The sequence below is a fragment of the Physeter macrocephalus genome, chromosome 17, assembly GCF_002837175.3.
Source record: "Physeter macrocephalus isolate SW-GA chromosome 17, ASM283717v5, whole genome shotgun sequence".
In the NCBI taxonomy this organism is placed as follows: domain Eukaryota; kingdom Metazoa; phylum Chordata; class Mammalia; order Artiodactyla; family Physeteridae; genus Physeter; species Physeter macrocephalus.
The window spans coordinates 7,156,352-7,171,419 of record NC_041230.1 but is presented as its reverse complement, the minus strand read 5'-3'; the positions used below and the strand labels follow the sequence as shown (position 1 = coordinate 7,171,419).

The window sequence follows — 15,068 nt, the reverse complement described above, 5'->3', positions numbered from 1 at the left end:
AACCATTTCAAAAACATTTAAAAAACATACGTACATATATGTATCCATTACCAATATATAGCACTGAAATTTTGAGGGAAGTTTTATTCAAATTTACAAAACTGTCATCGTATTATGTCATTCTGCAACTTTATCTTTCCCCCTCAACATGATTTTTGAGATCTTTCTCTGTAATACATATAGATCTCATTTATTACATTTTACAGATATACAGTATTCCATCGTAAGTATTTTCCATTTTGTTGCTGATGGGCATTTAAGTTGTTTCCAATTTATGACTACTACATATTATGCCACAGTAAATAGCCTGGTACACATTTCCTGAGCATACAAACTCAGAGTAGAATTGCTAGGTGTTTTTCAATTTGCTGTAAGGAATGTTTCCCAACTCCCAAGGTCATAACCATTTTAGTATATAGCTTTTTCATATTACTGTTTTTAACCTAACCCCCTTGGATCTTACCTTTGTGTATAGTTCATGGTTTTTTTCCCCCTTGGAGAACAAATTACCTCCAAATCATTTTTTAAACAGTCTCATTATATTCTCATCTCCTGATGCCATTTCTATATTATAAATTCTAATAAATGCATAGGTGTTTCCAGAATCTCTTCTGTTCTGCTAAATCAATACCATAAAGGTCTCTTCCTTTCTAATACTTGCAACCTTTTTTTTTTTTTTACATTGGTGAAGATCTCCAGATCCATGCAGATGGCAATGTTAAACATGTTTTCCATTCCCAATTTTAGTGGAAATGCATCTAAAGTTTCAGCATTACCTTTGCTGTTTTTTTTTTTTACTGGATATTATCATACAAATGTCTTTCTCTTCAGGATGAATTCTCTGGTATCCTTTAAGTTTTTAGCTTTTGTTTCTCTCATTTGTGATGCTTTCCTTCAGAATGATTATTTCTGATATGTCATGAGATGTAAATTCCTGATGAACACCTTTCATGATATCCACAGGTTTTTAATGAGTATGAATTTTCTGGTGTCTAATATGGTGTGATTTCTGGCTGAAAGCTTTCCCACATTCACTACATTGATAAGGCTTCTTACCTGTGTGTATTCTCAAATGTAGAGCAAGGGTTGAGAATTGAGAGAAAGCTTTCCCACACTCATTACAACCATAGGGTTTCTCACCTGTATGGCTTCTCACATGCACGGTAAGAGATGAACTTTGAGAGAAGGCTTTTCCACATACATTGCATTCATAAGGCTTATCACCTGAATGAATTCTCACATGTACAATAAGTGACGTTCGCTGAGAGAAGGCTTTTCCACATTCATTACATTCATAGGGTTTCTCTCCAGTGTGAATATTTTGATGTTTTATGAGGTACTTCTTCTGACCAAAAGCTGTTCCACATTCACTACACTTAAAGGGTTTCTCTCCAATATGAATTTTCTCATGCTCAGTAAGGTTTGATTTGCCACTGAAAGTTTTCCCACACTCCTTACATACAAAGGGCTTCTCTCCTGTGTGAGTTCTCTGGTGTCTGATGAGGTTCGACTTCTGAATGAAAGCTTTCCCACAATCCTTACACTCAAAAGGTTTCTCTCCAGTGTGAATTTTCTGATGGGTAAGAAGGTTTTCCTTCTGGCTGAAGGATTTTCCACATTCATTACATTCAAAAAGCTTCTCTCCAGTATGGGTATTTTGATGTTTAATAACATACTGCTTTTGGCTGAATGCTTTTCCACATTCATTACATTCAAAAGGTTTCTCTCTATTATGAAAATGCTCATGCTCAGTGAGAGTTGATTTGTGGCTGAAGACTTTCCCACATACCTTACAGGCAAAGGGGTTTTCCCCACTACAAATTCTCTGCTGACTGAGGTGTGACATCTGAATGGAAGCTTTCCCACATTCACAAGATTTCTCTCCAGTATGAATTTTTTGATGAATGAGAATTTACTTTTAGCTGAAGGTATTTCCACATTTCTTACATTTGTAGGGCTTCTGTGTGTATGACCTTTCAAATGCAGAGTAAGAAATAAGGTTCAAGAGAAAACTTTATCATACTTAGTACCTTCAAAGCTTTCTCTTCAACTCTAAATTTTCTAATACTCAAATGAAGTTTGTTACATTCACTGGTTTCTCTCCAGTATGAATTTTCTTCTACTCAATGAGATGTGTTATCTAGCTAAAGACTTTTTAATATTCCTTAGAAGCACAGGGTTTCTCTCCAGCCTGATTTCTACATTTATGAGGTGCAACATATGAGTGAAAGTTTTACCACATTCAGTAAATTCATAGGTTTTCTCTCCAGTATGAATGCTCTGATATCATATGGGGTTCAAAATTTTTTAAATGAAGGCATTTCCACACTGATTTACACCTAAAGGGGGTTATTACCACAAGGAGTAAGCTGTGGCAGGATTTCCAAACTAATTGATGATTCTTTCCTACACAACTTAGTCTAAATTGTGTTTCAAACTCTTTCTAGGTTAAGTTGAAAAAGGTGTTGCCTTAAAAGATATAAGGTCTGAGATCAGAGGAAGTATTTTTCCAATTTTCTTATATTCACTGCTTTTTTCCTCAGTCTGTACTTTACTGGAGCTGGATGCAACTTGCCTCCCAAGTCTTGATGCCTCTCTATCTGCTCATCATCTTCTCAGGCTTCTTCTAAAATGGAGTACAAAGAATCATCATTTAAAGGAGTCAATGTGCTTAGAACTGTGGCTGGCACATGGTAAGCACTCAATAAACGTTAGCTTTATGTTATCATCATTATTTATGATTTTCCCATTACTAGTAATAAAATTTCAGATTGTGCTTTTGGGGATGAACTCGGGTAGCCCACCTCAACAGTATGAAAGAATCCTCATGAACAATGTCTCCAACTAAATTTTGAGAAGGAAACCCTTATAGAGGACCCCTGGTTGAAAATTAACATTCGTATGTACATAAAGCTTAGATTATTCTTGAAAAATAATCTTTCTTATTTCATAATCCAGCAAATTGAACGTAACCAAAAATGAGGAATTAACAAACAGGATAAAGAGATGACCACATAAAATTAAGAAAGTCTACCCTGGGATTCCTAAGAAATGGAAAAAGGAAAAATCAACTGCTTCCTTCTAAAACTCCATTAAAATGACAAGAAAAGGGAAAATGGTACAAACTCACAAGAAAAAAAGAATATGATAGGAGACATCAATACACACAGGTATTAACAAAATTTTTGATAACATAAAGTACATGGAAGATTTTCAACACAGAGAAGAGCTGAGGAAGTTCGAATAACATAAAGGTATTCCAGAAGAGGATGCCAATGTCAAGCAAGCCCATTTGTGCCACAAAACATCAGAAAGATTAAGGAAATGAAGGGAAATCAAGTATCTCAAAAGGAATGAAGGATGGTTGCTGGGTGAAAAAAAAAAGATTGTGTGAATTGCAGCTGTACCTCTACTGTCAGTCAGGAGGACAAAGGACCACTCCTCTGTAAGAAATGGAAGTTATTCTTTGCAGAAATTTAATCAGAATAGCTCTAGTCTCAGGGACACTCAACAAATGAGATGACAGGTACTATACTGAAATCAATGGGATCTATATGTAATATGGTGAAACCTCCAGTTCCATTATGCAGCTGATGCCAAAAAATGTTGGCAACCTGTGAGCAGGATATGAAAGGACCCTTTTCTGGACAAACTGAAAGGCCAGTGAAAAACTTAAATAGGATGTCCACCATCTAAGATGATACTTGTTGCTTGTACTCATTTTTTTTTTTTTTTTTTTTTTGCTGAAACGAAGTACCTGGCCACACCTGAGTTCATGAGAGTAAGGCAGTATAACGCTTCTGCAAGAGGAGACCCTGAGACCATGAGGCATTCTGTTTTTCATACACTAAAGCCTACCAGATGACTAGAAGCACCCAGGCAAGAAAAAGCTTACGTTTTAGTGAATCACTATTAAGTATGACTGCAGCCAGTGTTCCACACACATTAGAGGAACCCCACTAACATGACAGATCAACATTGAGAGAAAAAACAAAGTCTAAGGAAATAAAGGTAAGGCACAGCAAACAAAACCCTAAAAACCAATCACAGTTATGAGAAGATATTTTATCAGTGAAACAATAACAGGATTCTGTAAGCAAGAAGCAGAAAGAAAAAGTTCCCTTACAAATTAAGACTGGGTTTGAGAGGGTGGTGAGGGGGAAGGTGGTAAAGTAGACTGTATTACCATTCACCAATAACAGGGTCTCGTAAGCGCAGAGGGGTCATACTGTTAATATGAGCACAGTTGACAAGTGTCATTTCCTAGCAGAAGTTTTGTTTGTTTGTTTGGGGGGGCACGCCTCGGCTTGCAGGATCTTAGTTCCCCCTAAAACCAGGCATCCAACCCAGCCCCCAGCAGTGAAAGCGTGGAGTCCTAACCACTGGAATGCCAGGGAATTCCCTCTAGAGACTTTTTTTCCCTCTCTCTTTTTTTTTTTTCTTTCTTTACTTTTTTTTTTGGCCACACCACACAGCATGTAGGATCTTAGTTCCCCGACCAAATATCGAACCTCTGTGCCCTGCAGTGGAAGTGCAGAGTCTCAACCACTGGACCTCCAGGGAAGTCCTCTCTAGAATTCTTAAAAGGCCCACCTGGTACCCCACACAATGAATAATAAAGATGCATACCTAGACACATCACTGTGACATTTCAAAACAGAAAAGAGGCCATAAATGCTTTCAGAAAAAAGAACATATATCATTCAAAGAAAAAGGAATAAGAATAAAATTTCCCAACAGAAAGACAGGAAGCTAGACATAGAATTCTGAGAGAAAAATTTCAAGCTTAGCCTATCAATCTAATAAGACAGTCAAATAAATCCATTGTTCAGATATGCAAATGCCCCAAAATGCACCTTTTCTCCCAGGATGGTACTAGAAGATGTGTTCCACCAAAATTAGGAGACAGAGAAGGCAACAGATATAGAATCCAAAAAAGAGGGGATGCATAGGGGAAAAAAAAAGAAGAAAATTTCTATGATAATGGTGATGAAAAGCTATAAGGTAAGAGCTGACTATCAAGTCAGAGTACAGCCAGTCTAGACTGAAGCAGGAGGACAAAAATTCTAGAAGTAATATCTCTAAGGGGAAAAATGGAAGGAGATTTCCCAATGCATTTGACCATGTGGAAACAAGTATTGAGAGGGCTTTGAACTATTCTGAAGAAAGTCCAAGGGAGTCTGTGCTAAATATAGGAGACCAAGCAAGGAAAAGCACTGGGCAAATCATCTAAGTTGTGAGCTAAACCTAGCCACTTTTCTCATGAAGCACCATTTTTTTACTTTATTTTATGGAGCACCACTAATTTGCTTTAAATAAATTAATAAATGCCTTACAAACTATGGTTATTAAGCCTTGGGTATTGTTTGCCAGGAACTTCCTTCAGACAGAACAAAGTAAGACATCATCTCAAGGAAAACAACTGACAGTATATGTTGCCAATGATAGAATTAGAGTTTTCAAACAAAAATTAGAATTTTGGAAAACCACAAATCCTCCATCATGAGACTGACAGCTTCCCAATACTTAAAAATGAGACTGGTGATGTTAACAAACTGTGATGTTTTGATATTGTATAATGAGATACATCAACATTTTAAAGATCTCCATAATTCAACACACAAATGCATGATATTACAGAATCATGCATGGGTAAGAGATCCATTCAAAGTTTAAGACAAACCAATGAATTTTATGTGAGAACAAAAAAATGTGTTTCAAATTTCACATTATGGCTAATCTTAAAAAAAATGATCACTTGTCAAGTGTTGGTATAGTACCAAAGAATATTCACAATTATCTGAAAAGGCCACTAAAATACTTCTCCCTTTTCTAACTACATCTGTGTGAAGCCACAATTTTATTTTATTTTATTTTTTTTTTGGTGGTATGCGGGCCTCCCTCTGCCGCGGCCTCTCCCGCTGCGGAGCACAGGCTCCAGACGCGCAGGCTCAGCGGCCATGGCCCACGGGCCCAGCCGCTCCGCGGCACGTGGGATCCTCCCATACCGGGGCGCGAACCCGGCTCCCCTGCATCGGCAGGCGGACGCGCAACCACTGCGCCACCAGGGAAGCCCACAATTTTTTAATATACTTCAACCAAAACAACAGGTTACAATAGCAGATTCTGCTATCTCCTATTAAGCCAGACAATAAAGATATTTACAAACATGCAAAACAATGCCACTCTTCTCACTAAATTTATTTTGGAAAATTGTTATTTTTATTAAGAAACTTAATGTAAGTTTATATGTAATGGTTTTTTTTTAATTAATAAATGTTTCTAAAAGTTTCAATTTTTTGTTAAATAAAGTAAACATCACAAAAGTCCACATAATAAACCGAAGCTCTTTGCGGGTCCTCAAGTTTTAGGACTGTAAATTTTATTGCTATTGGGTACTGGGTTTCCTTCTGTGGTGATGAAAATGTGATAACGGTGATGACTGCACGACTTTGTGAATATACTAAAAACTACTGAACTGTATACCCTAAAAGGGTAGATTTGGTTATCTGAATTATATCTTAATAAAGCTGTTATGTAAGAAAAAGAAAAAATGTGAAGAGTTCCTAAGACCAAAAACTTTGAGAACCTGATGCTCAAAACATTTCTCATTATTCATTCCACAAATACCTTCTTCTTTCCTTACTATGTGCCTGGCACAGTTCTAAGCTCCAGAGATAAACAATACTGAACAAAACCGACAAAATTTTCTGCAACCATCAAGTTTACATTCTAGTGGACAGAGACAAATAATAAACAAATGAAGGAGATGGTTTGTTAACAATTTTTAAGTGCTATGGGATAAAAGTAGGGAAGGGATAGAGTTTCAATTTCAGATGGAGTGGCTTCTGAGAAGGCAAGATTCAAGACATGAAGGAAGAAAGGGTGATCTGGAGGAAGAGCATTCTAAGCAGTAGTTAAGTAAGTTCAGAGGCCCTGAGGAAAAGCCTGCCAAGCATGTTAAATATGCAATCAGTGAGTCACAATTACGCATATTATGTTCCTTATATCCTTTGGCTTAGCCTGATCCCCTCCTATTTTTTACACTTCTTAGAATCCACAGAACCTCCTGGAAGCAGCTCCAGTAACATGCTCTTAAAAAGACTTCTCCAATCTTGTCTCTTACTTCTAAACATCTTTCCCTTAACTACTAATCACAATCACATTCACTTTTCTTAAAATAAGTGTTTCATATGAAATATTTTTAAACCCAAATTTGTATGTAGCTAAGTCTTAACATGCTAACTATAATCTGAGATGCTGGATTGCAGTAACAGCTCCACTCTTTTCTTTGGATTGCTGATAGCAAGTATTTTTTAAATACAGGGGGCATTACCAAGGAGGAAAAAAGGAGGGGAGGACAGTTCAAAGACTAAAAAGACAACAACCAAACCCAAAGTTTAAACCTTGACTGGATTCTGGTATTTAAAAAAAAGCTATAGAGGGAGCTCCCTGGTCGTCTAGTGGTTAGGATCTGGCGCTTTCACTGCTGTGGCCTGGGTTCCATCCCTGGTCATGGAACTGAGACCCCACAAGGCTCGAAGAGGCCAAAAAAAAAAAAGAAAAAAGCTATAGAAAGTATTTTGGAGATAACTGGGGAATCTGAATATGGACTATTACATAATATTAGCACATTATGACTAATCATCTAAGGTGTGATAACGGTATTTTTGTTATATAGAGGGATGCCAGTATTTTTAGAAAATGCTTACTTAATTTTTTAGGAGTGAAATGTCATGCTGTTTGTGTGCTGTAGTGCACACAATACACATGCACTGGGATACAGATACATCAAACATGGCAAAATACTAACTATTGAATCTGTGTGGTGGGTATAGAGGAAATCACTGTACTCTTCTATCAGTGTTGTATGGTGTTTGAAGATGTTAAGAACTGATTAAAAAAACAAACCTTCCACAATAATAATTCAGATTATTTAACAAGTTACCACATGTGTAATCAAAACTGCAAACAGAAAATATAAAACATGGGCCTTCAACAAGTTTGTAAGATATCCAGACATAAAAACAAAACAACACATAAGATGGTATTTACTAAGGACTTTTGGATTTCTGTGGAAAATGTGAAGCAGGATGGACAATCAGAGGGGAGATCAAAATAAGAGGAAGTAACAGGTTTAAATAAGCAGGAACTGAATAGGTAGGGTATTTCATAATCAAAGGCCAAGATTCAAATAATTTTATAGAAAGGAAATATGTTCACATTTATATTCACATGGTTAGTATGCCCTCTCTTGATCAGAGCAAAGTATATCTTTTAAAAGGTTTGACTGGCCATATCACAAGTACCATAAGAAAAGAAATAATCCAGACCTAATTAGAAAATGGTTTGAAGTACCGTCTGGACCTGAAATAATGAGCTGAAATCTCTCATTTGGGTAGGATATTAATGATTTCATGGTCTGACACAATGAAAATGAAGTCAATTGGACAGCTGTTTATCCCATAAACAGGTAAAATTATGGTGGGCAAGACAAAAAGGCTGGAGGTGCCAAAATAAAAATTGATATTTATAGAAAGAGTTACTTCTAACTTCAGAATGAATGAGTCACTGTCTAAGAATCAGTTTATAAAGGGAAGGAGGAAAGGCAGAATGCAGAGTTCCAGGAGCCACCTCCAGTAAGAGGATGGGGGGGGAGGGCACAAAAGATAAGGAAACACTTAAGACAGAAAAAGCAACATCTCAGGCCATCAAAGCACCAATCAAGCTGAAGTGGGAGAGAATTCCTAGAGGAGGGACTCAAACATAACATAAATAGATGGTTTCTTCTAAAATGATAAAGACATCTCTGCTCACTTTATGCCTGTGAAGGAGAAAGATAAAGAGGGAAAAAAAAGGGAAAACTGCATTGTTGATAAGAGTAGGAAGTAGGGGGCTTCCCTGGTGGCGCAGTGGTTGAGAGTCTGCCTGCCGATGCAGGGGATGCGGGTTCGTGCCCCGGTCCGGGAGGATTCCACATGCCGCGGAGCGGCTGGGCCCGTGAGCCATGGTCGCTGAGCCTGTGCATCTGGAGCCTGTGCTCCGCAACGGGAGAGGCCACAACAGTGAGAGGCCCGCATACCACCAAAAAAAAAGAGTAGAAAGTAGGTATAATTCTAATGTCTTATGAGAAAGGATAGGAGTGGGCAGCTGCCATTGCTGTTTTTAGGAAGAGCTCTCATGCACAATGCTCTCCAAAAACAAAAGGCACAGCTTCAAGGGCCATTATCACCACCTCCTTGTTTCTAACAACAGAATCCAGGAATGTAGGCTGGATGCAGGAGACTTGGTGGACACAATGGCATCCCTGAGTGGTAAGAAAAGTTAAGACTGAGCAAGAAAATGCAGAGACACCATCACTGAATAAAGCAGCTTATTAGTACAGCAAAACAGAAGTCATCACAACTTTCTATCTCCCTAAATTCCTGACTTGTGCATCCAACTGTCTACCTGAATATGCACTTAGATGATGGACCAGTAGATATGTCACAATTAACGAGTCCAAAAGAAAACTCTTGATCTATCTCCCAAAATTCCTGAAGTCTTCCTATCTCAGTAAATGGTAACTCATCCTCTTCTAGTTAGAGTCATCAACAACTCCTCTTTCTCTCATAACCAACATAAAATAAGTCAATCTTGTCAGTTGTTTCTTTAAAATATCTTAAGAATCTGACTACGTGTCACTAAGTACAATTACTACCTAGATTACTGCAAGAGCCTCCCATTAATCCCCTCTACCATGTTTTCTTTATAGCAGCCAAACTGTAATTCTGATCTTTTTACTCCTCACCTCAAACCCCCCTGCTTTTTTCCCCAAATATTTCATTTTTATTAGAATATTTTTTTTTTGGTGGTAGAGCATATTACGATCTCAATTATCCTAACAGGCTCTTAAAGGAAAGCAGTTCTGGGACGTCCCTGGTGGTGCAGTAGTTAAGACTCCAAGCTCCCAATGCAGGGTGCCTGGGTTCGATCCCTGGTCAGGGAACTCGATCCCACATGCATGCCGCAACTAAGAGTTCGCATGCCACAACTAAACAGCCGGCAAGCTGCCAACTACAGAGCTCACGAGCAGTGCCGCAACTAAGGAGGACACGAGCTGCAACTAAGGAGCCAGTGAGCCACAACTAAGGAGCTACCAAGCCACAACTAAGAACTGGCACAACCAAATAAATATTAAAAAAAAAAAAAAAAACCCAGAATTCCTTCAGGTTCACATGCCTGGGAGGAGCAGGGGAAAAAATAAAAAAAGGAAAGCAGTTCTATCTGCCAAGGAGAGAAGAGCCAATGTTTAGAGAATGGTTATTAAGCAGACAGGAGTAGAGTGACTCTTCCGCCATATATGTCAGCAAACTTGTATACACTCAGCTTTGATACCTTGCCAACTTGCAAAGCATCTAATGGTGGCTTGAGCCACAAGGGATAATTGAATTATGGTATTTAACAATATTTATTGCTTTACTACTGGCTTCATACAATTTGGTGATTTACCTCAAAACCCTTTGATGGTCTCCCAAAATCACTCAGAATAAAGGCCAAAGTCTATGATTTGGCCTGTTAACCTAACCAAACCTATTCTTATTCCCTTTGTTCACTCTGCTCCAGCCCACTGCCCTGATCATTATTTCTTGAACAGCACGCTTCAGCCTCAGGGTTTTTAAGACTTTTTTGTTCCTTTTGGCTGAATGCTCTTCCACCAAATACTGCACACCCCACTCTCATACTCTTAAATGCCATCCTCTTAATGAGACCTTTCCCTGACCAACTTATTTAAAATTATAACTCCCCAACTGGCCCTCTCTATGCCAGTTTTCCTTGCTTTACTCTTCTGCTTAGGACTCACCACCAACTGACAGAATATATCTTTTACCTATTTATTCATAGTCTGTCTTCCCCAATTAGAATATAGGCCTCAAGAGGGAGGAATTTTTGACTGCTTTGATCACTGACATTTCCCTAGTAATTGAACTGGTGCCAAATACAAATCATTCAGTAAATACTTATTGAATATACGAATATACTATGTTGGTAGAATGTAAATTGGTTTACTTCTCTTGAGAACAATGTACCTATTTCTATCAAATCTATAAATAAACATAACTTTGACCCAGCACTTCCACTTAAGAGTAAATTATGATGTAACTATATCTGCACATCTCTGCAAAGCAATATAAACAAGTATATGCACTTGCATCTTCAATTGCATAAGCCTGGAAACAACCTAAATGTCCATTAGTACGAGATAGGTTAAACAAATTAAATGTTGATAGAGAAAAAAAAGAAAACTATGTACACAATAGAATACATACCACCATTTACATGAAAAGGAAAACTGAGGGCTTATATATATTCATATTTTCAGCACAGATACATAATATATGCTGGTTTATTCACAGACTACCTCAAGAAGGATACATGTGAAACTCTTAAAAGTGACTGCATCTTTGAAAAAGAACTACAGGACTCAGGGTCAGAACAGCAGACTTTTTCACTGTATACCTGATGTTCAAAAATTTTTACAAATTCATGTGTTACATTAAAAAACAAATACAGATTCATATATCCAGACACACACACAGCAGACAGGCAGAATTGACTTCTAAGGCAAAAACTTCTAAAAGAGGTACATGGGGGCAGAAGGGAGGGAGGCAGGAGTTGCTGATGTATAATGGGGGCGTTGGATAAGAAGACAACAGGAAGTGTGATTACAGATGTAAAATATAATGCTGAGGCATTTAACCACTAAAAGAATGAGAGAAATTGGTAAGTAATAAAAAGGAACCTAAATATCAGAAAATATATAAAGACTTAAGACACATAAAAGAATGCACAAGGAAAGGAGTCTATACACATCAGGGGATATGAGACTGAGGGCATCGTGAAAGAGAGAACAATCACACAGAGGCAGTACAAATGAAGTGCGAAGTGCTGACATGCAGAATAAAGGTAAGAGGGGAACCTGGTCCTCTAGCATCTGATTAAAGGAGTACACTACTAAAAGAAAAAATGACTGGAAATGTCCTTCAGGTTTCTAAAGAATTCATATCAAGTGATACTTTAAGACTAGGTCCTGTAAGAAAACATCCTTAAAAGCATTTCAGAGGTGGCAATGCCAACTGAACAACTGTGACCTGCCTGGTTGTGATGCACTCACCTGGACAAATTTCCTTTACACTTCTTTCTCCACCATCCAGAGTTCGTCTTCTTGCTTCAACAGAGGATCACATACAGCTTGGCCAGCTTATAACCTGCTATTGGGGAAATGACACAGCACTAGAATGTTAATGCTGGAGCCAAAGTTCTGTCCTAGAACTCAGGCTGAGCCCTGGGGCCTCCTGGCCTTCTGAAGGATGAGGAAGGTGCAGTCTCCAGGAATGCACAAGGAAGCGACCCTGTGAAAAAGAACAAAGTAATGACTTTTTGTCTTAGAGATTAAAGCACACACAACTATATGAGCAAAGGGACTATTTGGGTTCTGAATTTCAAAGTCATACACTCATTAAACCTTTTAAGGCTCCAATACATCCAGAAATGGAGGAAGAAAGAGGGAATGTATTTTGAAAATTTGACCTACATAGGAAAAGCTGTTCATACCTTACATGACTGGCTGCTACTGTTCTCTAGCACCACGTTCCTATGTAGGCTCCTAAATGGATTTTAACTGTGGCCCTTATTCCTGGATGAAATTCAATACTCATTATCTATGACTATAACAACATACACCTAACAGAACTAAGCCACATGGATAAAGTTGTTCTTGACAGTACTCAGGAATAAAAACTGAAGTTTTCCTGGAGTTCTAATATTTACTTTGTTAGCAATATACTCTGAAAGAAACTATATACTAAAAATGTCCTGTAAATATATGTTCATCCACACATTCAAAAAAACGTTTTTAAGAACATTATTGGGACAATGGACAAAATTTGAATATGGATTTTGAATTAAACAATAGTATTAGCATTACATTTTCTGATTTTGATTACTGTACCATGGTTATGTATAAGAATGTCCTTGTTCTTAGAAAATTTATGCTGAAGTATTTGCAGATAAAGGAAGCACGTATACAACTTAGTCTCAAATAGTTCAGAAAAAAAATTTACACGCATATTTGGAGAATAAGAGAAGGAAAAATAAAGCGATAAAAAAGTAAATGATTGGTGAATTTGGGTAAAGGGTATATGGGACTTCTCTGCACATGTACCCTTCTCTAGAAAGGGTACATGCAACTTTTCTATAAAGTTGAAATCATTAAAAAAAAAGCAAAATCCTAAAAAAACCTGTTACTACTTACACACTCTATCTACTATGTGTGTTGAAAAAGTTTGGTCACCAGCTTGTACTGGGGTGTGGCAGATGGAAGGCTTAGAGCCTGCTTTAAACAGTAATGTACACAGAGATAAACATGAGAGGGCGAGTTGCCTAGAAACAGCCTGCAAAAGGAGATCAAGTTTGATCTTCTGGACATTCAGAGTGTCAGGTTTCTGAGGATCATGCAGGCAAGTATATCCATTACACAACTGCATATATAAATTAGGAGCTCAGAACAGCCTAGAATGGAAATGGGAATTTGTCAGTTGTCAGAATATCACTGCTGTTGAAGACAGGTGGAATACTACTGTGACTGCTTATAGAGAACATACACAGTACATGAAGATGGTCAAGGATGGAATCCTAGGAACACCAAAGGTCAAGAACACAAGGAAAGGTTTCACAGGAGCATGGTGGATGCTTAGTTTCAATCTTTCAAATACTTTTCCTGAAAACCATATAAAACATCAAGAATAATGGGGTAATGGGGAGGGTGGAACAAGGGGGCAAGAAGCTAATCCATACACTACATCTGTAGTGAAACTAGTAGAGAATTTATGTTAACTCTAAATTATTTGTAAGTGCGGCCCCAAAACCCAAAATAGCCGAAGTGGTACAGGAACCACAATAGTGTAATAGGTGTAGCAAGAAAGACTAGATAATGGCGAGAAGTCTTTGAGGTAACAGATCTCAGAAATAACTAGCAAATATTCATTCTCAGAATAAGGGATTCACCCTGAGTGAGAAGTGTTGTAATGAAGTCTAATTATGAACAACAAGACTAGCAACAAAAGAAAAAAAAAAAAAAAAGACAAACCCCTAAACTCCATTTACCTCTGCCAAAGGGAAACCCAAACAGGAGGCCTAAAGAAGTTACAAAGAAGCCTAGGAAGAACTCGAAACGCTGAGGGAGATTCTCAGGACTTAAGGAGTTCAGAAATCTGCAGCTAGTATTTCCTTACAGAAGGAGTAGACCTTACCCTAAGACGGAACTAATGAAAGCAAGACCTAGATTAAACAGAAAGAGACTGCAGGGGAAGCAGAAAGAGCAGGCTTAAAAAGTACCCGGGGGCTTCCCTGGTGGCACAGTGGTTGAGAATCCTCCTGCCAATGCAGGGGACATGGGTTTGAGCCCTGGTCCAGGACGATCCCACATGCTGCGGAGCAACTAAGCCCATACACCACAACTACTGAGCCTGCGCTCTAGAGCCCACTCGCCGCAACAACTGAAGCCCATGCGCCTACAGCCCTTGCTCCGCAACAAGAGAAGCCACCATAGTGAGAAGCCTGCGCACCGCAACAAAGAGTAGCCCCCGCTCGCCATAACTAGAGAAAGCCCACGCACAGCAACGAAGACCCAACACAGCCAAAAATAAAATAATAAATAAATAAATTTATATATTAAGAAAAAAAAAAGCAAATGCATCATCCTGGAAGGCAAGTACTATGAAGATTTATGGGAAACAGAGAGATGGAGATAAAAGTCGGCCTCAACCAGGTTAGGGTAATCTAGCCAGAGGAGATGTGGAAGCCCTCTGCTTTTTTTTTTTTTTTTTTTTTTTGTGGCGGTATGCAGGCCTCTCCCTGCCGTGGCCTCCCCCGTCGCGGAGCACAGGCTCCGGACGCGCAGGCCCAGCGGCCATGGCCCACGGGCCCAGCCGCTCCGCGACACGCGGGACCCTCCCGGACCGGGGCACGAACCCGCGTCCCCCGCATCAGCAGGCGGACTCCCAACCACTGCGCCACCAGGGAAGCCC

The 15,068-nt window shown here is 38.7% G+C and overlaps 1 protein-coding gene across 1 annotated transcript; it reads right to left on the bottom strand.

Moving 5' to 3' along the window:
- Positions 1 to 680: 680 nt before the first annotated feature.
- On the bottom strand, positions 681 to 14,750 carry LOC112067231 (zinc finger protein OZF). The gene is made up of 2 exons (XM_024132528.3): positions 12,155 to 14,750; positions 681 to 2,626 (listed from the first exon to the last, which is right to left on the bottom strand). The coding sequence occupies exon 2, from the start codon at positions 1,844 to 1,846 to the stop codon at positions 968 to 970; it is 879 nt and encodes a 292-aa protein (XP_023988296.1). The 5' UTR covers positions 1,847 to 2,626; positions 12,155 to 14,750; the 3' UTR covers positions 681 to 967.
- Positions 14,751 to 15,068: the final 318 nt, after the last annotated feature.

What these genes read in the sequence shown, in the direction of transcription:
- LOC112067231 (XM_024132528.3), bottom strand. Translation starts at nt 1,846, where the DNA reads ATGTCACACCTCAGTCAGCAGAGAATTTGTAGTGGGGAAAACCCCTTT.